A 24,975-nucleotide genomic window follows, 5' to 3' on the forward strand; every position below is an offset into this window, starting at 1 on the left:
TGTTTGAGAGAAGAGCCTTTTGTACTGTTCATTTTTAATGCTGTAAGCTATACTGTGGTACTTGGATCCTTTTTAGTAGAAAGGCAGGGTAAAAATATTTTGAATGAACGAACTTTAAGATAGGCCCAGAATTTTTGCCCTTTGCCCTTCCTTTGTTTCAAAATTTTTGATTGTAATTCTTCCCCCTCCAGAAAAAGCACAAAGTGATTTTTTCCATTTAAATACCCATGTCCCATTATTTATTTATTTTTTTAAAATTGAGGGTGAGGTTCATGGGAGCTGGCGTGGCCCTCCAACGTCCAGGATGGGCATATGAAGCTGATGGTTTCCCAGTTCTGCATTAAGCTAAGTTTCTGTGCCTGCTGGCGATCACCTTTGAGAGAAATGCAGCCTTTATGCTTTGTTTTGCCTTTGTCAGGGAATTTTCTTTGTGCAAACTAAAAATAAAGAAACAAGTGTTCTGTCTGCAGTGTTCAAATAAAGGAAATTGAGCGCTCTTAGGAAACATTTTACCTTAGCTTGTGAATCCTTGACAAATTTGGCTCTCTTTCATTCTGTTCAATTACTAAGACTAAGTCATCTGTGTAGATGTGAAAACCTATGTCATGTTTAGCCCTCATAAAGCACCCAAAGTGTCTTGCATACATAATTTAGGTAGTTTATGCAATAATCCTATGAGGTAGACCGGTCATCCTGTCTCGATCATATAGTTAGCTAACTCAGATTAAGAAATAGTGGCTTCTTTAAGCATGCCAAGTCAATTCAGGTGAGATTTGAGCCCATAATTTTTTGGAGAATCTGGTTAATTCTTTTTAAAGTCAGCAGAGTATCATGTGCAAAAGACAATTGCACAGAGAACGCATGAGAGAATATCTTAAATCTCTGTAGCCCACCACATTTTACAGTGACGAACGCTTTACATGTTAAAAAGCAATCTGGAACCTCTATGAAAATAGAAAAAGGTTTCATTCATTACAGTTGCTACCGTCTCTAGTTACAGTTAGTTAAAAAATAAAAAAGTTAAAAATGGAGTCTCCACCACATGGAAGAGAGAGAAAGAGAGAGACTTATAAGAGAAGCACAGTAAACAAACAAACAGGAATAGGGAGTGAGGGCCTGCCTTAAGCAAGGGGAAAAAGTTTAGCAATAGTTTAGTGCCTGAGGACAATCACATTAGGTTGTGAAGAGCTCCTCCCACTTATACCCAGTGTTAGTGCATGCAAAGTTGTTATTGTTTCAAAAGAATTTTCTTGTTAATAGCTTTTGTATGTGTGTGTGACCCTTCCAACAATACACATCTAACTGTTCAAAAATGACTCTGGGAATAATTCTTGAAGTTCAGATACATAATGGTTTGAGCCGGTCCTCCTGAACACTTACTATGGAGAATACCACATTGAATGTATCAGAGTTTGCTTTTGAAAAATAAATATATAAGATCACACTGTTAGCATGATTTGCACAAGTAGCTGAGTTTATTTATTTATTCAGTTTTTATAGCATCCGTCTAGCAAATTGCTACTCTGGGTGGTGTACAGAAAGTAAAGCTAAAATCATAAAAACACATTGTAAAATACAAAGTCCACCTTGCAACCAGCACTGTAGAAGTTCTTTTCCTACACAGACATTGAATCCACGAACGTGTTGTGCAAAAAGTGCTCTCAGTTGATCAAGTGAAATATACGGCCTCTCTTCCTGTTTTGTAACCCTGTCATACAGTGTGACTTAGCAACAGTGCTCTCCAGCAAGCCTGATGCATGCGTCATCCCCAGGCTTAGCTGGTAGTGAGGCTGATATTGTCAGTAAGATCAGCTAGGAAAGGAAGTGGGGACTACACTGGCCTAGCTGGATGCCTGCTGGAAAAGAACATAAAATATAGTTTGGGCAGAATAAACTACGGGGAAGCTTCTAGTGTGGTGTAGTGGACATAGTGATGGACTAGGACTTAAGAGGCTTGGCTTCAAATCACCACTCTCTAAGTTGGATGTGACTTAACGGCACATACGAGCATAGCAATGTAGCTAGAGAGAGCAAGAAACTGGTGCAACGTCTACACTTATCCTATTAATCCAATGGCTCTCACAACTGGTGATGGAAGCAAATACACACATAAATACTTACATACATGTGTGTGTGTGTGTGTGTGTGTATGCTTGTACCCCACTTTCCTTCTCTCTTTCATTTAATCAGAATTCCAGCCCGCATTATTTATTAACTATTTATTTATATTTTTGCCCCACCTTTCTCCTTTAAAGGCCCTAAGGCATCTTACGTCATTACAAGGACTATAGTTGGAAGCTTAAAAAAAAAGTATACAAATATTTTACAATCCAGTTGGGAAAAACCTCAGTCAGACAGCCAGTCACTAAGGAAAAACGTGCCGGAAGAAAAATTTCTTTGCCTGCTTATGGAAGGACAGTAAGGATGGGGCTAGCCTAGTTTTTTGTGGGAGGGAGTTCCAGAGTCTGGGGGCAGCCACAGAGAAGGCCCTCTCCCTTGTCCCCACCAAACAAGGTGATGGGAAGGTGAAGGTGATGGGACTGAGAGAGAGGACTATCCTGATTATCTTAATGCTCTCTAGGGCAGGCTCCTAGAGAGAGATGTGGTCCTTGAGATATCTTTGACCCATGTTGTTTAGGGCATGATAGGTTAAAGCCAGCACTTCGAATTGTCCCCAGAAATTGCACAAGGTGAAAATGAAGGAAAATTCTGACTGATTTTGTTTTAAAGCTGAAATTCTACAGATGACAACTTTGTCTTGATGGTGGAAATTGTAGTCAATTTCCTTTGTCTGGGGATAGTGGAAGTTGTAGTCCCACACAGTGGAGAGTACTGCTCTGGGGATGTCTCATTTAGCAGAATGTAGCACCTTCTCCCACAAAGATCAAGAGGAATATGTGGCTGCGAATATATTTCCTGCAATAAGGAAGACTCTTCTGCTATTGAGTCTTGCTATTAATAGAACACTGCTGTGTTTTGGGCTGACCAGTCAGTGTTTCTCTGTTTTCTTGAGTCCGTGGCACATTAACTGTGAATGCAACTAGGTCATGCCAGAAAGCCCCAGAACCTTGACTGCAATCCCTAGAACCTTCCAGACAACACAGTCGCCTTTTCCAGCTTTGCATCATCCTGTAACAGAGTCATGAACAACTCTTTTCTATGGACTCAGACTAGAAGTCCTTCTGGCTCAGTTACAATCTAGGCTGAACGACAGTGGGTCTTTGCGGATTCAGAATGGAGGTGTTACCTTTTCCACCTGGAGATGGAAACTGTTGAACCTGGGACATGGAGCTTGTCTTCTTTGGATTTAACCCCCAAGAATCCCCTACCATGGCCAATTGCCATGTTGGCTGGGGAATCTGGGGAGTTTTAATCCAAGAGTCACTTTTCTGTATTTCCATCCTGAATGCTTTTTTGTTGTTCTTCTAAAAGAAGAGACAGAAGAAGTGATGGGAGACATGTGTGAAGGAGATTTGTCAGTGTCTCTGTAAACAGAGGGTGTTTACTGGCTACATTTATATCCCACTTTTTCTCAGGGAAAGTAAGTCATATTGAATGAAAGGCTGACTGGTCAAGATCACCCACTGCATTTAGTATTTCATGGTTCAGTGGCAACTGGAACCGAGGTGTCCCAAGTCTCTGTCCAGCATTCTGACCGATACAAGTCATAGAATAATAGAGTTGGATGTTGCCCATAAAGCCATGGAGTTCAACCCCCTGCCGAATGCAGGAATCTCAGTCAAAGCAGATCTAACAGATGGTTGTCCAATTTTCTCTTAAATGCCTCCAGTGTTGGAGCGCTCGCCGCCTCCCAAAATCATTGGTTCCATTGTCATACTGCTCTAACAGTTAAGAAGGTTCTTCAACGTGGTTCTCCATGAATCCACACTAGTGGGTTTAGACAGCGCCTGCGCTGGCCTCTCGGAATTTTCTAGAGCTGTAAGAGAAAAGTAACAATGTTTGAGGCTACCCTTACCGCGCATGTCTAGCCCGCCAACGGCTCAGTTCCTTTTTTCCGCCAGTGAGTTGGGACCTCTCGTTAGAGCTTTGCCTTCTTGGTTCGTTTTTGGCGAACTATTTTTCTTCTATTTTTCTGGCTACCCTGACTTCGGACCGTTTTTGACAACGCTTCTGCCTCTGGTGATTTTTCTTCGGTGAACCGTGCCTCTATCCGACCTTGATTACCTCAAAAGGCCTCCCGCTGGGGCCTAATAGGCCTTAACGGGCTCCCTGCTGAGGCGCCACGCGCCTACAGGAATCTTTCAATTACCCCTCATTGGACTTCCTTTCTTGCTCCTGTCGACGCGGCTCTACTTTCAGTTATCGGACCCTCCGCTACGGTTGGTTTTTTCCCCTTTCCTCTTGGTCTATGCCTCCTAAAGAAAAGCCATCTCCCAGGAGAGGACCCTTTCGCCTCTGCACCGCGTGCTCCAGAAAACTTCCCTTTCAGGACGGACATTCCCTCTGTTTGTACTGCCTGGGGGAATCGCACGCGGTGTCCCATTGCAGGCATTGCAAGCAGTTCACAAAGGTCACTCTCAAAGCGCGCCAGCAACGCCTGAAGTATTTTCTGTGGAAACAGACTTTGTCCGCGTCCCAGCCCTCTCAAATGGAGGCTGTACCTTCTACCTCCTCCGTGCGCTCCGAAATCAAAGTTGTCTCGGCGCCAGAGTCATCTAAGGGAAAGGGACCTAAGCAATCCTCCAAGGACAAGTCCAAGAAGAGGAAGATCCCGTCTACACTCACCTCCGCTTCGGTCTCCCTCTTTACATCGGCCGAGTCCTCGGTTCCACCGATGTCGGAGCCTCTGAAAAAGAAAAAACCGTCAACAAAGTCATCGTCGAGGGCTAAGGAGCTTACCCTCGTTGTCCCATCTGTTTCGACCTCTTTGCCCTCTCCTTTACTCGAGGATTCGTCTCGAGACCGGGAATCGGTGTCGGACTTGGCTCCCTCTTTGCCTCCTCATCAGGAGCCACCATCCATTGTGGAGAAGTCACCGACGTCGAGCCACTTGGAGAAGATAGTGGCGGATCTGCCGGGCGTCCCTCGCAGCCCCATTCTAACCGGACTAGGGACGGGCTCGCGATCTTCGACACCGGGATCCCCAGGCTCCAAGTCTCCATCTACACCAGTGAGACCTGCTAAGCCTGTTCCGGCCCCCTCTCCTCGGCTTCCAGCATCCGAGTTAGAGGAGGAGCCTGTGCCTAAGAAGCCCCGGCGCCACCGCAAACGTAAACGCGGTTCTGGTGCTGATAGGCATAAGAGACATCGTCGTCGAGACTACTCTTCCTCCGACTCCGAGGACAGCAGGGACAGGAAATGGTCCCGGCGTCGGCGTCGTCGGCGGGACGATTCTACTGAGTCCTCGTCCTCGACTTCTCGCGACCGACGTCGACGTCGGAAGAGGTCCCGATACACCTCTTCCTCTTCGTCGTCTGCCTCACCCCCTAGAAAGGGTCGACATGGCAAGCGTCCGATCGCGGACAAATCTGCGCCCTCGGCACCGGTTAAGCCGACTGACCCTCCAGGTCGACCAACACCACCTCCTCCTCCGGTGCGCCCGGTGCCCGAACCTGTACCTCAAGCGCCCCGGCCTCGTAAAACCTCTAAGACTAAGGATACGGACTCTCGTCCTAGTATTCTCCAGTCTTCTGATGAGGAAAGCCAGGACCCTCACTCCTCTTCTGAGCAAGAGGATGGAAACACTTCTGAGGCTTCTCTGGACTTACCACCTCCAGGAGAACCCCTAGGCTCGGACGCAGCTGACATCCATCCTTCCTCCCCGTCTGAGGACTTCTCCTCTTATCCTCAGATGGTTTCTAGGATGGCTGCAGCGCTTAAACTGGACATAGAAAAATCCCCTTCGCGTGCAGACGACCTGATTTTTGGGGATATCCACCTCGCAAGGTCTCGCCCTGTCAGTCTCTCCTACGTGCCTGAACTTATGGACCTTCTCAAGGAATATTGGCAGCACCCTGCTGACCCTCCCAATATGTCCAGGCGTACTGAGAACATGTACCGTGTACATGGAGATGATACCTCGTTCTTGTTAAAGCATCCAGCTCCCAATTCCTTGGTGGTGGAGTCTAGTGTTTCGAGGTTACCAGCCAAAGGTCATCCAACTCCAACCACTAAGGAGGGCAAGGACTTGGAGGTTTTGGGCAGACGGCTTTATTCTATGACTACTTTTGCACTCAGAGCTCTCAATTACTTGGTTGCTATGGGGGCATATCAGAAACAACTATGGGAACGAGTCTTGCCAGCCCTGCAAGTAGCTCCGGAAGACATCAGGCAGACTTGTCTCAATGCCCATGCGGAGGCCTTGACCGTTTCCAAGCACCAACGCTTGGCCTCTCGTCACGTCGCTGATGCCAACGCGAGAAATTTGGCATCCATCATTACTTTAAGAAGGCATGCCTGGCTTCGTTCTGCCAATATTATGGAGGACATCAAGGCTAGGATTAAAAATCTGCCTTTTGATGCTACGGGACTATTTAATGGCTCCACAGATGAGAATCTCGAGAACTTACACAAGAGCAAAAAGACGGCAAAATCTTATGCAGTGCAGCAGCAGCCTAGGCCCTCCAAATCGCAGTGGAGGCCTAGACCCCAGCAACAACCCTATCAACAGCAGACCTATCAACAACCCGGTCCTTCCACTTACCATTCATTCCGATCTCAGGCAGCTCCACGATCTTCACAGGCTTCTTCATCAGCCTCCAGCTTCAAGCCTCAGGCGTACAAGCGGCAGTCCTTCAAACCTGGGGGGAAAAGGTCAAAACAATATCTTTGACTCTCATCATCCCATCCGGTCCATCAGGTCACACACAAGACTTTCTCCTCACCTTCAGAACTGGGGAATGATTACACAGGATACCTGGGTCTTGAACATTATAAGCTCCGGCTACCGCCTGGAGTTTATAGAGTTACCTCCTCTGGGCTGGATCAAGCCTACCTCGTTCGATCCCATCCTAGAGGACGAGATTCTTACCCTTCTACAGAAGCAGGCCATCCAGGTGGTTCCTCAACGAGACATCCTGAACGGGTTTTACTCCCGGTATTTCACGGTTCCGAAGAAGGACGGCGGTCTGCGTCCCATACTAGATCTGAGGGACCTCAATTCTTACCTCAGGCCTCGTCGCTTCAGGATGGTCACTTTAGAAGGGATCCTTCACCTGTTGAAGAAAGGAGACTGGTTTGTGGTGGTGGACCTCAAGGATGCCTACTTTCACGTGACGATACACCGAAAATTCAGAAAGTATCTCCGTCTCATGTTCAAGGATACGGTATACCAGTTCGTGGCTCTTCCTTTCGGTCTAGCCTCGGCACCGAGGACCTTTACCAAATGTATGGCCCCGGTGGCGGCTTACCTCCGATTGCAGGGCATCCAAATTTATCCGTACATCGACGATTGGCTCATCATCTCCAAATCCAAACCAAAGGCATATCGAGACACTCTATTCGTCCTCAACACTCTTCAAGCCCTGGGACTATCCATCAATCTCGAGAAGTCTCATCTAGAGCCATCCCAAACGATGGACTACATAGGGGCACATCTCGATGCAGTGCAAGGCCGCATGTTTCTTCCTCTAGAACGCGTCCACAAGATCAGAAAAGCGGTTCGCAAGTTCAAACCGCGACGCATGGTGTCGGCCAGGCTAGCTCAACATCTGCTTGGCCTCATGGCATCGACAACAGCCACTTTGTCTCATGCGCGGTTGAAGATGCGCTCCCTGCAAATTTGGCTCCTCACCCTGTTCAACCCAGAGACAGACAGCCAAAGAAAGCGCCTCAGGGTCACACCAGAGCTGGCAAGTCAACTACAGTGGTGGACATTCCTCCCCCATCTCTTGGTCGGCAGGCCGTTCACACCCATTCTGCTTACCAGACAGGTCACCACAGATGCGAGTCCGACAGGCTGGGGAGCCCATTGCGAGGGTCATCAGATCAATGCCCTCTGGACCCCAGAAGAATCGAAGCTGCACATCAACCATTTGGAGATGTTGGCGGTCATAAAAGCCCTCAGGTCCTTTCTTCCCCTAGTGAGGGGCAGGGCCATACAACTAGTCACGGACAACACCACCACGATGTTCTACGTGAACAAGCAGGGAGGCACAAGATCAAAGTCTCTTCTGTTCCTCACTATCCAGCTGTGGGAGTGGTGCTACCAGCAACACATCTTTCCGGTAGCCATCCACATTGCTACAACGGACAATCAGCTGGCGGACGACTTGAGTCGCCGCTCTGCTCAGACCCACGAGTGGGAACTAGATCAACAGGTGTTCCTCAGGCTGTGTCACATGTGGGGCCAACCTCGGGTGGACGTGTTTGCGACGTTCAGCAACAAGAAGTGTCTGCATTACGCTTCTCGGGCCGGGAGAGGAAAGGACTCCCTCGGGGATGCTTTTATGATCCCTTGGGACGGGGGACTGGTCTACCTGTTCCCTCCGCTACCTCTTCTGCAGAGAACTATCATCAGAGTCTTGCGAATGAGAGCGGAGGCGATCCTGATCGCCCCTTGGTGGCCACGTCGACCGTGGTTCTCCACACTGTTTCAGAATGCAGTGGACTACATGACATTACCATTGCATCCACATCTTCTCACTCTGGACGAAGGGAAGATTTTGCATCCAGACCTAGAAACCCTCCATCTGACAGCGTGGAGGATTTCCCATCACTGATTGAAGTCATTGATAGAGCTCGTAAACCAGCAACAAAGTTGCTTTATCAATATAAATGGAGGAGTTTCCTGAAGTTTGCTAAGGAACGCAACTTACAGTCGTCCCCAGTATCCTTGTCTACTCTTCTCCTCTACCTCAGACATCTTTTTGATTTTGGGCTATCCAAATCTACCCTGAAGGTTTACACGGCGGCTATCGTAGCTTTTCAACCTCAGGGTTCTGAGTCATCTCGCTGGTTTTCGCACCCAACACTTAAAGCCTTCCTCAAGGGTTTAAGCAACATGAGACCACCGTTGAAGAAGCCAGTACCACAATGGTCTCTGCAAACTGTTTTACATAGCCTCACCAGACCTCCCTTTGAGCCTATGACCTCTTGTGACCTTAAGTTCCTTTCCTTCAAAACCTTGTTCCTGGTAGCCATCACCTCGGCTAGGAGAGCCAGTGAACTTGCTGCTTTGCGTGCGGATTCTCCCTATCTTCAGTTTTACAAGGATAAAGTTGTTTTGCATCCTGATGTTTCCTTTCTCCCTAAGGTGGTTTCTGAGTTCCACGTTAACCAACCTTTGGTGTTACCAACGTTGTTTCCTGAAGCAGCGACAGATGTTGAGCGCATGCTTCATTCTTTGGACGTTCGAAGGGCACTTGCCTATTATGTCTCCAGGACTAAAGATTTTAGGAAGTCTCCTAGACTGTTCCTGTGCTTCTATGGTCAGCAAAAGGGTTCAGCTGCTTCGTCGTCCTCCCTTTCTAGGTGGTTGGTCTCCACTATTTCTTTGGCCTATGAACTACAACACAGACCTATTCCTGAGGGTCTTAAAGCCCATTCAACTAGGGCTGTGGCCACGTCTACAGCTTTGCTGCGAGGAGTCGATATTCAAGAAATTTGCAGATCGGCTACCTGGTCTAATGTGTCCACGTTTGTTACACATTATAAGTTGGACCTCCGGGCCAAGAATGAGACCAAGTTTGGAAGGGCTGTCCTTACGTCATTGCTGCAATGACGGCCCACCATCCAGTAAGTTTGCTTGCTAATCACCCACTAGTGTGGATTCATGGAGAACCACGTTGAAGAAGGACAGGTTACTTACCTGTAAACATGGTTCTTCAAGTGGATTCTCCATGAATACACACGTCCCGCCCGGCCTCCCCACATGTCCGTCATTGGAATCGAGTCCCAACTCTTCTTTGTGGCGGGCATATGGAACTGAGCCGTTGGCGGGCTAGACATGCGCGGTAAGGGTAGCCTCAAACATTGTTACTTTTCTCTTACAGCTCTAGAAAATTCCGAGAGGCCAGCGCAGGCGCTGTCTAAACCCACTAGTGTGTATTCATGGAGAATCCACTTGAAGAACCATGTTTACAGGTAAGTAACCTGTCCTTTTCCTGGTATTCAGCCTGAATCTGGTTTCCTGTAGCTTGAGCCCATGATTACATGCTCCACACTCTGGAATGACTGAGAACAGATCCTGCCATTCCTCTGTATGACAATTATTCAAGTGACTAAAAAGAGGTATAATCTCTCCCCTCAGTTGTTTTTTTTCTTCTCAAGGCTTAACATGCGTTCAGTTCTTTCAGTTTTTCCTCATGAGGCTTGGTTGCAGCTGATCCACCTCAAATACAGAACTGTTTAAGGTGGATCAGCTGCACAATCAAAACCTCCCCGGGTAGCAACCCAATGATTCAGGTAAGCTTCCTCTCAAGTCATGAGGCCTGACATTTTAAACTGGGCTTTTATATGTACACAGAGTGTGATTTACTATGCTTGGGCCATTTGGAGTGGGTTTTTGTCGGACCGTAGAGGCCTCTTCAGAAGAAATAAATTAATTGCCTGTCCTGTGGTTTCTGTGGCTTTCTATAGCACATTTCTTCTTCCCTTGCAGGCTGATTGCCGCCGGCGTGGTTATGCGTCCTTATGTGGAGGCCAACATCTCCCATAAGTCCCATACCACTATCAAGTATTTCCTGAAGATGTGGAGCAGTGTCAGCGAGACCCTCATTTTTATCTTCCTTGGTGTCTCCACTGTAGCCGGGAAACACCACTGGAACTGGACTTTTGTCATTGGCACCTTGCTCTTCTGCTTGGTTGCCAGGGTATTAGGTAAGGATGGGAAATAACGGAATTGGAGTCAATGCTATCTCAACAGAAGTCCCTCACCCTCCCGATACTTATTCTGGGAAGAAGTACACCTTGCCTTGAGAATTTACACGTCTGTAAATAAAGGCTTGTTTGATGTGTCAGAGAAATAAGGTGTGCCTAAACAATGAACATAATTTAAAAACTTCCTCTGCTTCAAGCTAGTATTCTGTATTTATACAGTATTTGCCCACATCAGATAGGCAGCTAAGAAAAGTTGTGGGGTGGTTTTTTTGGATTTGAATACCCAGAATCTGAAGTTGGAGTTCCAACATAACTTTTCCGAGCCTTGCTAGAGATCCAGTTGTGGGCATGATTTTTTTTCAGTTGTGGATTCCCCCCCATGCCATCTGGTACATCTGTAATGTCCAGGCTCTGTGCTCAAAGCTGAACATTTTTTATGTGCTGGTGGCTCAGTGTATTGTTTTTTAAATTTTGCCCCCAGTTTCTTAAGCATGTGGCGGAGATGGGTGACTGTGTCTAAACACCCTTTTAATTTTCTATAATGGCGGGGGAGCTAGTTCAAAGAAATAATTGGAAGCTAGAAGAGTGGCTAGATCCATCTGTTGGACTTTGCTTGGAGTGCCGAATTGCCTGCTCCTTATTTGGTAGGCAGCAAATGGGCTTTGCCAGCTTCCCAACATGCCAAGGTAGGAGATCCTGCCCTGCCTCCAAATCTCTGCTTTTAAAAAATCAGCATGTCAAGAAAAAATATTTTAAGATCTGATTTATGAAGTGCTAGCTTTCTTCATTTAGGGAGGTTTTAATATATTGAGTTAGGCACTCTGTCATGTTACCTCCCAGGAGTGTTCATGTGGCATTTCGCTCACAGGTTCAATATGTTAATGGAATTGGGGATAGGAATTTTCCTTTTGAATAAAATTGGTTGATGAGGTGATGGAACATTCTTCCTCTATAATGTGATTCAAGACTATGTCGAGGTTGCCTATGTGTGTATTTGTTTGCTAACCGTCTCCCTTGCCTGGGTGCACCTTGATATCTTCCTGACTGTGCTCATGTCGCATGATAGAAGTCACTTAAAGGGCAATTGTTGTAGATCAGCCATTGACAGCATGGAAGCAAGGTCAGAGTGTATACAGGGCATAATTTGGATAACTTGCAACACTCATATATTTTAATCATCCTCAGCTTTTCACCATTCTGTTATTTATTCAGGTGTCCTAGGGCTGACTTGGTTCATCAACAAATTCCGCATCGTGAAACTAACCCCGAAAGACCAGTTCATCATTGCCTACGGTGGCCTGCGAGGGGCCATTGCCTTCTCGCTGGGTTACCTTCTCGACTATGAGCATTTTCACATGAGGGAGATGTTCCTGACAGCCATCATCACAGTCATCTTCTTCACAGTCTTTGTGCAGGTAGGCCTCTTATCGCCTCCCCTATTTGCCGGGCCTGGGGACATCTTTACGACAGTTGTCGGTCAAAGGTTGGCCTACGTACAGAGCAGAAGCGTTTGAGGACAAGAGGTTTTATCCCTGCTTGCTTTCTGTTGTGCTAGATATTAAATGGGTTTATCAGATTTGTATCACCTGTTTCCTGCAGTGAGCTCAAGGCAGGGTCCACAGCTATCCCCCTTCCACCTTTTATCTTTACAACCTCCCTGTGAAGTGGGTCAGGTTGAGGGACAGGAAGAGGCCCAAGCTCATCCAGTGAGTTTTGGAGCTGATTGGGGACTTGAATCTGGATTTCCTAAGTGCCAGTTTGGCACTCCAACTACTGCACCATCCTGATAGCAAATACAGATGGCAGCAACTCTGGGGAACTAAGGGAGATGAAGCTTATAAGGAGCTGAGAGGATAAGGGTGCAAGTACAGCTTGAAGGAAACTCCGGCTGAATCTACCCAAACATGGGCCAGTATTGCCCATGAGGCCCTTTTGGATATAAGTGGGCTTGTCTCTCTACAGGGAATGACCATCCGTCCACTGGTGGACCTCCTCGCTGTGAAAAAAAAGCAAGAGACCAAGAGGTCCATCAACGAAGAAATTCATACACAGGTAATGGCTCTTTTCTGCTTCACAGTGAACTCTCTCTCTCTCTCTGTGTATGTAATGTTCTCTCATAAAAAAATCTGTTCTAGTTACTGAGAATAACTACATGAAACATAGTATTTGTAATGCACATACAGTATATTCGTTGTAAAAAGTTGCTAGGGGAGTTTGGCATAATGAAGGCGTAACAAAATTACAAATGGTTTTTCTATGTTACGAAAGGTGTCATCAGTGAATGCCTCTTTTTGATAAGTATGTTTTATACAGTATATTTATTTTGTTTGTAACCTGCTTTTCTCCCAGAAGTTGAATTCAGGGTAGTTTGCAACATAGCAGAAAAACAAGCACAGATTTTTTTTAAAAAAGGTAACAAGATTGGTAGGTTGGTATAGGATACAGTCTGTCAGGCAGCTGGACACAGGACACAGAGAGTTTTATAGTTTTATGACCTTTATAGAACTTAATGACCTATAAACTTAATAAACAATACTTGAGCCCAGGCGCCAGTCAGTAACATACATTATATGTTACTGACTTTTAAAAAAAGGAAATTCATATCTATAACGAGACTGTGTAGTTTAAAACGATAGGTTACGACTGTTTTTAAAAAATTATAGGCAGCCAAAGGTTTCCACATAAGTTTACCTCATACCTTTCCTCATAGAATAACGTCTCTTAACTCAGGAATGCAGCAGTTGGTACAGGGCTCTGCTGCCCCCAACAGGCGTACTGTAGCACTGCACCTCTCTTGGGCCCATACCCAGCTCTTACAAGGGAGTCTCAAGCTTGATCTCACCTGTGGAAGGACAATCTCTTGTCCTTCCTCCTTTCAGTGAAAAAGGACAATGGCTCTTTTTAAAAAAATCCCAATGGAAAACCTAGCTAGTTGTTGAAGAACAAATTCTGTTTATTTGCAAAACCACTCCAGTGTTTCATTGGTTACGCCCAATAGTGTTTGACGACGACGGCGATGCTTCATCAGGGAGAGTAATTTTTTCAAATCGTCCACTCATAGAAGCAGTCGGTGCTGACTCCAGCGCCTCATGAGTTTGCTTCTTCAGGATCACGGTGGTGTTCTGGGGATCATACCGGTAGTACCACAACATTGTTTTAAAACAGGCCTGGGCAACAACATGTAAACATGCTATCTGTGATTCCATTTTGGCAGCCACCAGAGGCCCCTCCCTCAAATGTTTCTGTGGAGAATTTTACTCCGAGAAACATGATTGTCCTTTCTGTTAAAATTGCTTTGAAACACAACTGAATATTACATCATAGCCTTATGTCATCAAGTTAGTCTTCCAATTAGAGATTGGTATGAGCTGCTGTTCATGCTGGTTCAGCTGACAGCCTGACAGATGTTCCTTCAGTAGGTGCCCACTCGGAAGCAGTACCCCGTCTTCCCTGCCCCACCTATTGTGGGTGCCAAACCTGTTGGGCCATCGGCCGAACCATCACGAACCGCCGAACTGGCGTTTTGTGCCCATCCCTACTTCCAGTGCATTGGTGAAATATTTGGCTGTTGTGTGGTAAATGAAAAACAAATGTGCCTTTCTTCTTTCTAAATAGTTCTTGGATCATCTTTTGACGGGCATTGAAGACATATGCGGCCACTATGGCCACCACCACTGGAAGGACAAGTAAGTGCACAGGAGAAAATATAAACAAAACAGCGGTTCAAATCCTATTGATCCTCGTGGAATGTAAAGTTATTCCAGTGTAAGCCTCTCAGGTGTTATGCCCAGGCAATCTGAATTGTGAAAACCTGGCTGCCAGTTGCACCTGCAGAAGTGCTTCATGGAGAAGACTTCCATCTTGGTGCAACTCGACCTACTGCAGGCGCCAGGTCAAGTTACACCCACATGGCTACTCAACAGGATTTCAGCCAGCGTGTTTCTTTTTGTGTTCATCCATCGTCTTCCCCAAAAAGAATTATCTCATGGTGGATTATAATTAGTCTCCTTCAAACATATGAAACTAAACTCTTAAGAGCTTTGCAATTAAAACAGCAGCATGAGCCAATTCTGGCCAGATCAATAAAAGGACATTGCAGTTTACCAGTAAATATGATTGGCAGGGGGATTCCAGTAAAAAGCAGAATAAAGGCTTAAAAGCAACAAGAGGGGGGAACTGGTGTCTGCCTCCCTTTGCTTCTTTTCCTCATTCTTCCCCACCCCCTTTTCCTTTCAAGTCATCCCTTTAAGACTGTAGGCCTTAGACAGAGACTGTCTTGCTTTTATTGACCATACTGAAATCAATTGGGAGCCTTTTCAGATTAAAAAAAAAGATGATGAAGTGTTAAATACTGTAAATAAATATGAGGCCAGTGCTGAAAAGATCCTAGTGGTTGTGTCTATCAGCTGTACAGACCTTAAAGGAGGTTCTTTAAGCAATGCCTCTGTGGCCAAATTTGTCTAGTCCTGTTACATTTTAATTATCCCTTTGCTCCTGTGCACTCACTGGAGCTGCGTAGTTTCTCTCTTACTGCCTAAACCAGAGGTGGGAGAGCTATACATTGTACATAACCAAACATTGAAAGAGGAGAGATATACAGAAATGGGAGCTATAAGCTACCCAGTTATTTCTTGAAAGCCCAACTCTGCTGAGCATGTAAACTCCTCACTTCCCTTGCTGATGACATCATCTTCCAGAGGAGGACGAAGTAACAAAGGGGATCAGCTTTTCTGGCTCTGGTCCTTCTTAACAGGGAGGTGTGGGCCTGTCGTGTTTAAATAAGACCCCAAACACAAAAGAGGTTCCCTTTCATGTCATTCGTGTTGTAAGCCCTGCCGGCCTGGGTCGGGGAATGAAGACATCCTCCTCCCTTCTCTTGACCCGTAGACAACTACACAGTGGGTAGAATCAAAATGGGGTTTATGGCAACAGCGTAGGGATTTACAACAGAGCTGTTTTCGACTGTGCCCAGGTGCGTTCCCTGCACGGCCCGAGCACCTGGGGTAAAATTAAACAAAACTGGCTCCTCCTTTCACCCAGTTATATTCACTGGGAGGGAGTCTAGTCCGGTTGATTTCCATGGGAATGTCCCCAGCAAACCAGGTCAGGGCGACTGCAGGAAGGATGGACGATATGCCCACATGGAGGGCGGTGGGGCTGGATTCTTCAGTCTCTCCCCCCTTGTTCCCAAGCCTGGCTTATGCTGTTTGCCTCTGTCTTTGCTAGCCTCTCTGCTGAGTGACCCTTGGTTCCCTGGGACTGGGCTCCCGAGCCAAGCGTTTCTTTCCCCCTGTGCTCCCACTCCCCTCAGTATGAGAGAGGAGGTGGACAAAGGTTAAAGTAGTGGCCAGCCTCCTTCTGAGAGACCTGGAGCCGGACCAGGGACCCCATCCAGGATTCTTCTTTATCTAGGGATTCCCAGTCCCCAGAGGGTTCAGCTTCCTCTGGGAGTTCCACCTCTCTTTAGTAGCCTTCACTAGGGTTCTCTGGGATGTCCCTCCCAGACCCTTCAACACCCTCCTCCTCCTCCTCAACTACCATGTTGGGGTCTCCAGTTTGTAAGCTGCACCGGGCTGCCTCCTTCCTCAGCCCAACTGCCCTGGCCCTTCCAGGACTCCCCATCCATTGCCCCAGAGCCAAGGCCCTCTTTTCCTCTCCAGGGGTGGCTTCTCTGAGCTGGGGCTTCCTGGGTGAGCCTCCCTCTCTAGGACCACCATTTGAGTGCCCCCTTCCTGCTGTCTGGGTCTGGGCTCTTCCCATCCAAGTTTCCCCTGAGTTGACACACACCAGGTTGTGCCGCTCCCAGGTTGACAGGGGAACTCACCGTGCGAAACTGCAGGCCAAGGTAGGAGGCAAGACAGCCCATTAACAGGGGCCCCTGTGCCCCTGTTCCCTGCTTCACGGGACACCCACGATCACCAAGAGGGCCCTTGCCTTCCCCCCTTCCTAGACCAGACCAAGAGAAATGATCTGTGTTAATATGAGCCTCTCCCTTCCTATAGAGAGAGAATGCTGTGGTTTGGAGAACTAAGTTCCAGCAAGTTAGCCTAGGGTTTGAATCTTTTATCTGTTGTACCGTTGGATCGGGGCATGGTCAGTGAACAAGGTAAAGCATGCTCCCAATAGGTAACATCGTAATGCATGAGTTACCCATCTGATTAATGGAGTCAAATTACAAAAAAAAAAAAGTTAAACTAAACATTAGGAAAAACTTTCTAAGAGGAAGGGTTGTTAACAATGGAATGGGCTGATTTAGGAGTTGGCAGAAGTTCATTCACTGGAGGCTTTTAAACAGAATTTGGGAGGCCATCTGTCATGTTGATGAAGTGGACGAGGTTCTCCCTGTTACCACCTTGCCTTCTGCTACACCAGGTCCAATGGGCATCAGCCAGCACCAACTATTTCCTGGTTATTTTATCCAGTGGTCTGGTTGTATGGATACCTAGTGTGGTGTAGTGGACAGACTGATGGACTAGGACTCAAGAGGCCTGAGTTTGAATCTCTCTCTCTCTCTGCTCAACCATTGAAACTCACTGGTGGTGTGGAACTGGTAAAACCACCCTTTAAATATCTCATTTACTTCGAAAGCCCTAGTAGGGTCACTCTATGTCAGTTATGACTTGGCGGCCCACGACAACAACACACGGTTATGCTGCTGCTGTTTTAAATCATCTCCCTTTGTCCACCTCCCTCTCCTCATTATTTTTTGCTGCTCTAAAGGTTGAACCGCTTCAACAAGAAGTACGTGAAGAAATGCCTGATTGCCGGCGAACGTTCCAAGGAGCCCCAATTAATTGCCTTCTATCACAAGATGGAGATGAAGCAAGCCATTGAACTGGTGGAAAGTGGGGGGATGGGCAAGATTCCCTCGGCCGTCTCTACCGTCTCCATGCAGTGAGTACCATTGTGGGAATATGAGACATGGGGCTTTAAATCCATTAAGGAGGGAAACTGTCTCTCTCTCTCTCTCTCTCTCCCTCCATCCATTCCCCCTTCACACACTCATGCGCATACACATGGACTATGAGGAGAAAACACTGAATACTTTTGTATATTAAAAGCACTCTACATACATTAATCTTATCAATCTATATACAAACAGTAAGGACATTTTGTATTAATATCTTCATTTTATAGTTGGTTGGGCAGAGAGTGAGAGAACAATAGAACTGTTTAGGTGGGTTTATGACAGAGATGAGATGTGGATTACTTTATTTGTAGCTCTTTTTTTATTTTGGGGCTTTTGTTATAATTACATTAAAGCTTCCTTAACTTTACAAATGTCAATTACTTTATTAATTGCAGGGTGGCAATCACAGAACCCAGAGGATGAGGCATTCCAAAGCAAGGAGAGGTTTCATTGGCTTTGGAGTGAACCTGTCCTCTCAGTTCCATAAATGCCAAGTCAGAAAAAAAAAACCTTCCTTTTATCAGCGCAACTGAGAAAGGCAGATGCAGAAACATTTGTTAAAATACTTTTGTTTGTTAGTCACTCTTATATGTATTTTAGTGATTAACTGCATCCTTCAAGGATCCAGAAAAATCTCAGTTGAGTCTTGCTATCTATTTAAATACTTTATTCATTGCATTTATATCCCGCCACTGCTTCAATGAGTTCAAAGTGGTGAACACAGCTGTTTTCCTTCTCCTTCAATCCTCACAGCAACCCTGTGAGGTAGGTCACTTTGAAAGACTGGCCCTAAATTTGATGGTTCAGCAAGGTTTAGAAACAGGTCCTAGATCCTGTCTTAGCCGACAGAAGCTGTACGCAAATCCAGTTCAGAAGCCCAGAATAATTATTCCCTCCCACTTCCAATGCTAAAGAAGGGCCTGTATCCTTTTGAGTGCAGGTGAACCTTTTGCTTTCATTGGGGTGATGTTGCCCGAAGAGGTACTGGGTAAAAACTCTGAAAAAGCCCACTGCTCAAGCACTTTACTCTTCTTTTCCTTTTCCTTTTGTGGGAGGGGGGCATAAATTGAAGTAGGTTATGGAGAGAAGCAAATTGACTCTCTTGGTGAGAATGTAACTAAAATCACCAAGTGAGTTCCATGGCTCCGCTGGAGACCTGAATGTGGCGCTCTTCCTCCAGGTGCAATCTCAGCAGTACATCACACCTAGTGGTCGTACGAAGGCGAAATCAGGTTGACAAGAACAGGGAGCCCTGCTTTTTCCTTTTAGCCCAAATGTTATACACTTTCTTATTCTCTGAAACTTACTTGCAGGAATATCAATCCCAAAACCTTGCCTGTGGAACGCATCTTGCCTGCCCTCTCGAAAGACAAGGAGGAGGAGATTCGGAAGATTCTACGCAACAACCTGCAAAAAACTAGGCAGAGGGTAAGAAAAAGGGCCAGAAAATCAGGATAAATCAAAATCATTTCCAAATGTCCCTCTTCCGGGGTCTTCTTACACTGTCGTGTCCATTGCCGCCATATTGGATGTTTAGTGACATAGTTCTTATTATTTTTTATATTTGTTGGTTGGCTGGGGTGTGTCCGTGCTCTCTATGTTTATTTCACTGTTGGAAACTGCCCAGAGTAGTGGCCCTGCCACTAGATGGCGCAATAGAGAACTAGAACAAACAAATACCCTTCCTTGGATCCTCCTCTAACTGCTCCAAGTTGAGGATCGCTCTGTGGCTTAGGTCTCTGGAGGCAGACCCAGAGGCTGGGAGTTCGATTCCCCACTGGATCTCCTTGACAGGGGCCGGACTCCATGATCCCATTGGGTCTTTTCCAGCTCTGCAGTTCTAAGATTCTTATCCATGGGCAATGCCTTCCTCTTGGTTCTCAAAGCCACGTTTTGCGAGGAGATGATGACATCTACTACTACTACACAGGCTGAGGTTAATTTGGCTATTAAGGAAGAGAAATGGACATCAGTCTCTAGTGCCCTTAATTGGTACATGGTGAGACGCTAGCTATGCAGCCCCAAGAGTCCTAGCGGGCAAGCACAGTGAAGGGCCCCCCTGTTCTTCCTCCCTATCACCAGAGTGTATCAAGAGCACCAACTGAAGGTGATACCCTCTGTTTCAGAACGGGCAAAAGGCACGCTTCCAGGTGATGTTAGACTCCAACTCTTCTCATCGTTGTTTGTTAGCTGAGTTGGCTGGAACTGACCGATGGTGGAGTTTGGTAACACATGGAGACCTGGTAGTTGCACATCCCTGCTCCATTTGAATAGCTCCTGCTGTTTCACAAAGCTTTAAAAAGTCACTATTTTGGGCTACACCTCCCAGGATTTACCCAGACAACATGGTTGTGATGGAGTGTAGTCCAAAAAAAGAATGTTTCCATTGCTCGTTGCATCCACACACCCCTCTGAGATCTGCCTGAGACACCTCATTGCCTTCAAACACATGGAATGTTGTGTGTCTTGTGCATGTGTGTCCATATGCCTAACCTCATTTGAGTTTCCTTCTAGCTGCGCTCATACAACCGACACACTTTGGTCGCAGACCCTTATGAGGAAGCCTGGAACCAGATGTTGCTGAGGCGGCAGAAAGCTCGGCAGCTGGAACAGAAGGTGGGTTGGTGGAAAAACTGAAATCAGCTTGAAGGGTGGTCACTGCGAGGTCCTGGGATGGCCAGGGATGACCATTCTCTTCAGTCCCTGTTTATCTGGAGAAGGGTTTGCCTGATTCGCTGGTTTTGTGGGTGGATTGATTTTGTTTGCATGTTTGATATGTGTCTATGTATTGCACTGTGCTGTTTTCTATTGTTTGTATGTTTTTGCTGTGAGCAGCCGAAAGGTTGCTTTGCACAATGGGGCAGTATATAAGTTGATACAGACAAACAAATTTACGCTTTCTGTAGGCCTTTCTCAGCATTATTTTAACCATGTGTTAAATCTTTCCACCTCTTAACTCCAGATGGGATTGTCAAGCTAAATGATGCAAATTGCAAAGCTTGAAAAAGTTGTTTGTGTGAACCACAGTGTGTGGAATCCCCCAGATTCAGAGAATTGAAATCTCGGAATGTAATTCAAAACTCTGGGAGAGCGCATAATTCACATGAATGTATTATAGTGGTTATACTTGTTATTTTTAAAAATGTAGAAATGATTGGGCTGAAGCAAAGAACATATGTGTTAGATCAGTGGTCCCCAACCTTGGGCCTCCAGATGTTCTTGGACTACAACTACCAGAAGCCTTCACCACCACCTCTGCTGGCCAGGATTTCTGGGAGTTGAAGTCCAAGAACATCTGGAGGCCCAAGGTTGGGGACCACTGTGTTAGATCACTGGTTCTTAACCTTGGGTTACTCAGGAGTTTTGGACTGCAACTCCCAGAAGCCTTCACCACCAGCTGTCCTGACTGGGGTTTCTGGCAGTTGCAGTTCAAAAGCATCCAAGTAACAAAGGTTAAGAACCACTGTGTTAGATGTCCAAGCCAGTCAACTGTTGGGGTTCCAGGCTTTTTAGGGTTGGACGCCATGGAGAGAATTGTGTCGGTCCCAATGCGTCTCCCTTTGAACTCAATAAGTCAAAAAAGAATCATCATAGGGCAGCTTCCCCTTGCTGCCTTCCAGATCAGAACTTAGGAAAGTGATATTTTGTACTTAGGTTCAAAGAGGGGAATGGGGATGGGTTATTCATGGAGTCCAGACGCCTTTTCGTCATCCCAAGAACCAAATCCAGTTTGGGGGAAATTTTCAGGACTATCATTCCAGTGGTGAGAAGTGCCAAAGGCACAGTAGGTGATGCCAGACGGTTGCTCTTCTCCATTTTAAGTAGACTGCAGTAGGACTGCCTCCATTTCTTTTCAAGCCACTGCATTCCCCTGCTTTGCCTTGTGCACTTTCGATACCATTTGTATGCAGGGTATTTTTTTTGTAATCTAGAAAAATAAGAACAAGAATAAAAACAAACCTCTGAGCTGCTAGTTAGCCAGTGCAGCTGAGCTGAATGAAGAAGGATGAATTTCTGAGATGCAAGAGTGGAGCAGGAAGGCTTTTCTATGGCTTAAATCTGTACAGTGGTGCCTCGCTAGACAGTTACCCTCATGACAGTTTTTTTTTGCTAGACATTGACTTTTTGTGATCGCTACAGCGATTCGCAAAACAGTGATTCCTATGAGGGAATTTCGCAGGACAATGTTTGGTCCCTGCTTCGCAAACCAATTTTCGCTAGACCAGTGGTTCTTAACCTTGGTTTACTCAGGTGTTTTTGAACTGCAACTCCCAGAAACCCCAGCCAGCACAGCTGGTGCTGAAGGTTTCTGAGAGTTGCAGTCTAAAAACACTTGAGTAACCCAAGGTTAAGAACCACTGCGCTAGACAACGATTTTGACAGTTCCCTCCGTGCTCGCAAAATGGGTGTTTTCGGGATCTAAGCTTCACAAGACAGCTATTTAAACAGCTGATTGGCAGTTCACAAAGCAGCTTTCCTATGGCCAATCTTCGCTAGACACCAACGATTCTTTCCCAACAGGTTTCAGTGCATTCCAATGGGGAAATGCTTTTCGCTAGACGATGATTTCGCTAAACAGCTATTTCAGTGGAACGGATTATCATCGTCTAGCGACGCACCACTGTATGCAGAAGGCAGAGAGGGGGACAGAGAAGGAGGAAACGCTATCGGTTTCTCAGTGGTGAAGACTCTCTGATAGGTGGCTGTGCATTTCTGATTTCAGATGAACAACTATCTGACGGTGCCAACCCACAAAATTGACTCACCAACCATGTCAAGAGCACGCATTGGATCAGGTAAGGAGAAAGAGTGTTAACAACTTCCAAGATTTTAAAAATTGGGCCAGTTGGGCAATCATGGGGCAAAGATTGGAGCCAGTGCTGCTGTTGCTGTTACTTAATACTCAATTTGTTGATGCCCATGGGGTCTTTTTTTTAATTTCCCAGCTTTCTTAGTTAGAATCCCTTTGCAGAAATAGGCATATCATCAGTTTAGAAAATACCAAGGTCATAAGACTTAAATGGGACAGAAGACCGTGCAGTTTTTTTTCCTGGATGTTTGTTACATCTCATTAGTTATTTTAGTCCTTTGCATAATGAACTTTTTTAAAGGTACTATGGTAAATTTGTATATTTAATTAATATGTAATCCACTTTGTGAAGAATTTTCACTTGCAAAGCAGGTGGTTTTTAATTTTTTTTTCTTCTCTTTAGGTCAGGGTTTCAAAATTTATTTTTCATCTGCTTCTAAAGAGTGTTTTACTCTTCCGTTGTGTATCACTTTGGGGACCGACATAGTGAGGAAGAATGATGAAAATGTGCTGTTACCAGTCCTGTTAATAATTACTGCATTATAATAATTCCATAGAGCCATGTACCGCAAGTAGACTATGTCTAGATGGGCGGCATATAAATGCAATAAATAAATAAATAAATAAAATAAAATAGACAGAAAGGGTGGCCAAAGGATGTGCCACATGGGGACATGAAGACATAAATGAAGCCATGTGATCATAAGGCAGGGTCAGATTCTGCAAAACCATTAGGCAGAAGGATCTGGGTGATTCTCTCCTTTTGAATCCAAGAAGCCCTTATTTAAACACTGAGAGTGAAGGAACGCCATCCTCCCCAGTGAGTAGGGCAGGCCCAGCAGATTACTGCAAAGATTGGCTCTCGTGGCTAGCTCTCCTTTGTGCCTCTCTTCTTTCTTTTTACCAGACCCTTGCTTATAAATAGGATGCTGCTCCTCTTCCTCAGCAGGTAATGGAACCAAACCCAGCCATCCCTGCTGTGGTCTTGAACAAGCCTGTTGCCTCCTCCCTTGACTTCCCCTGTAAAACCAAGAACAAATCCTAGCAGTCCTGAATCCCCTGTTTCCTATTTAGGAAGTCCTGCTTCCTTTACCTACTTAGATCTCCATTTCCCACCCCACCTCCCAAGGCCCCTTTATTTTGTACACCTTGTGAGGTTGTGTGTCTTCCTGTATGAGCTGAAAACTGCCGGTGGGTATGAAAAGTGAGTAACGGCTGCAACAGTCCAACCTTTTTTTCCCATCATTCAGTTCCAGACCTTGGAAATGTTCCTGTATGGGATGATAGATCCCATGATCCCAAAGGTCTCCCGGACACCACTGTCCGTGGTGTCTGGGAGACTCTGTGAATTTTAGCCCCAGAAATAACTTCTCCCAGCTATGGTTAATACCTGTGGTCACTGGACATGTAAAGGGCTTTCGAAGAAGGCTGCTCTCTAACCCCAGCTGCAACCCTGGCTAGATGAGGAAAGGTCCCAGTGTGTGTGTGTCAATGCACACCTGCGTACAGTGGTCCCTTGCTTAACAACGATAATCTGTTCCAGGAAAATCGCCGTTAAGCTAAAACATCGTAAAGCGAAATAAAAAACTCCATCCAATGGGGTAAAAACTCACTGTCCAGCGAAGATCCTCCATATGGTGGCCATTTTCGCTGCCTGTATAGCGAGGAATCCGTCCCTAAACACAGCGGGGGGGCATTTTAATTACCCAGCGGCCATTTTGAAACCGCCAAACAGCTGTTAGAAAAACATCATTTTGCGAAGAATCAGTTCCCAAAGCAGGGAACCAATCATCGCAAAGCGAAATTCCCCCATTTAGACCATCATTTTGTGATCACAAAAAGATCATCATAAAGTGGATTTGTCGTAATGCGGGGCAATCGTAAAGCGAGTCACCACTGTACTTCTAAACTCTCCAAGTGCCTCCTTCAGGGAGACATTAATAGTGAGTCCACAAGGGGTTTGGCTCTTTCCTGCCTTTGCATTTGGGAGGCCAGGGCCGTCTGGGCCCAGTCTGGAAACCCCCCTCCTTTGTGCTTTGATAATGAAGGCAAAAAAGGAGGCTGAAGCAAAGGGCCTCATCAATCGCTGATCACCTGCCCAGGCCTTGCTTCTCCCTAACCGGGTTCATTTTGGGGCTGCCGCATGTCCTTCAGTCTTTGCTTCAGTGAATGTGTGTAGCTGGTACAGTCCGTTGGTTACCAATGCGGAATTCCCTGTCCTCAAACGAGAGGCTGCCCATTGTGTCTCTGGATGGCTCCCTGTTTGGAAGGAAGCCTGCCAAGATCCACTGATGCAAGAGCATAAGAAAGAACAGGGACTGCCCTGCGGCTGCTCTGGATGCTCTGGATCCCTTCCAGAAGCTGCCTGTCCGCATTCTACAAAGCGGAGCCCCTCACCTCTCTCACGCACCCCTTAAAGGTCCATAAGTTTTGGTTCCTGGGGGCAAAATTGGAGGAGAATGAGATTTCTTTGGAG

At 46.1% G+C, this 24,975-nt stretch overlaps 1 protein-coding gene and 1 long non-coding RNA gene across 2 annotated transcripts in view; both read left to right on the top strand.

Moving 5' to 3' along the window:
- The window catches only part of LOC144584288 (uncharacterized), a 362,675-nt gene that overhangs the window by 259,450 nt on the left and 78,250 nt on the right, over positions 1-24,975 (top strand). The gene's annotated exons all lie outside the window — the stretch shown is intronic.
- SLC9A1 (solute carrier family 9 member A1) overlaps positions 1-24,975 on the top strand; it is a 97,350-nt gene that overhangs the window by 67,451 nt on the left and 4,924 nt on the right. The window contains exons 4-11 of the mRNA XM_072980284.2: positions 10,562-10,779; positions 11,992-12,194; positions 12,742-12,831; positions 14,395-14,465; positions 17,500-17,673; positions 19,003-19,117; positions 20,204-20,305; positions 22,413-22,485. Of these exons, the coding sequence (XP_072836385.2) occupies positions 10,562-10,779; positions 11,992-12,194; positions 12,742-12,831; positions 14,395-14,465; positions 17,500-17,673; positions 19,003-19,117; positions 20,204-20,305; positions 22,413-22,485 (1,046 nt within the window). The remainder of the gene's footprint in view (positions 1-10,561; positions 10,780-11,991; positions 12,195-12,741; positions 12,832-14,394; positions 14,466-17,499; positions 17,674-19,002; positions 19,118-20,203; positions 20,306-22,412; positions 22,486-24,975) is intronic.

This window comes from Pogona vitticeps, chromosome 9, assembly GCF_051106095.1.
Source record: "Pogona vitticeps strain Pit_001003342236 chromosome 9, PviZW2.1, whole genome shotgun sequence".
Lineage (NCBI taxonomy): Eukaryota > Metazoa > Chordata > Lepidosauria > Squamata > Agamidae > Pogona > Pogona vitticeps.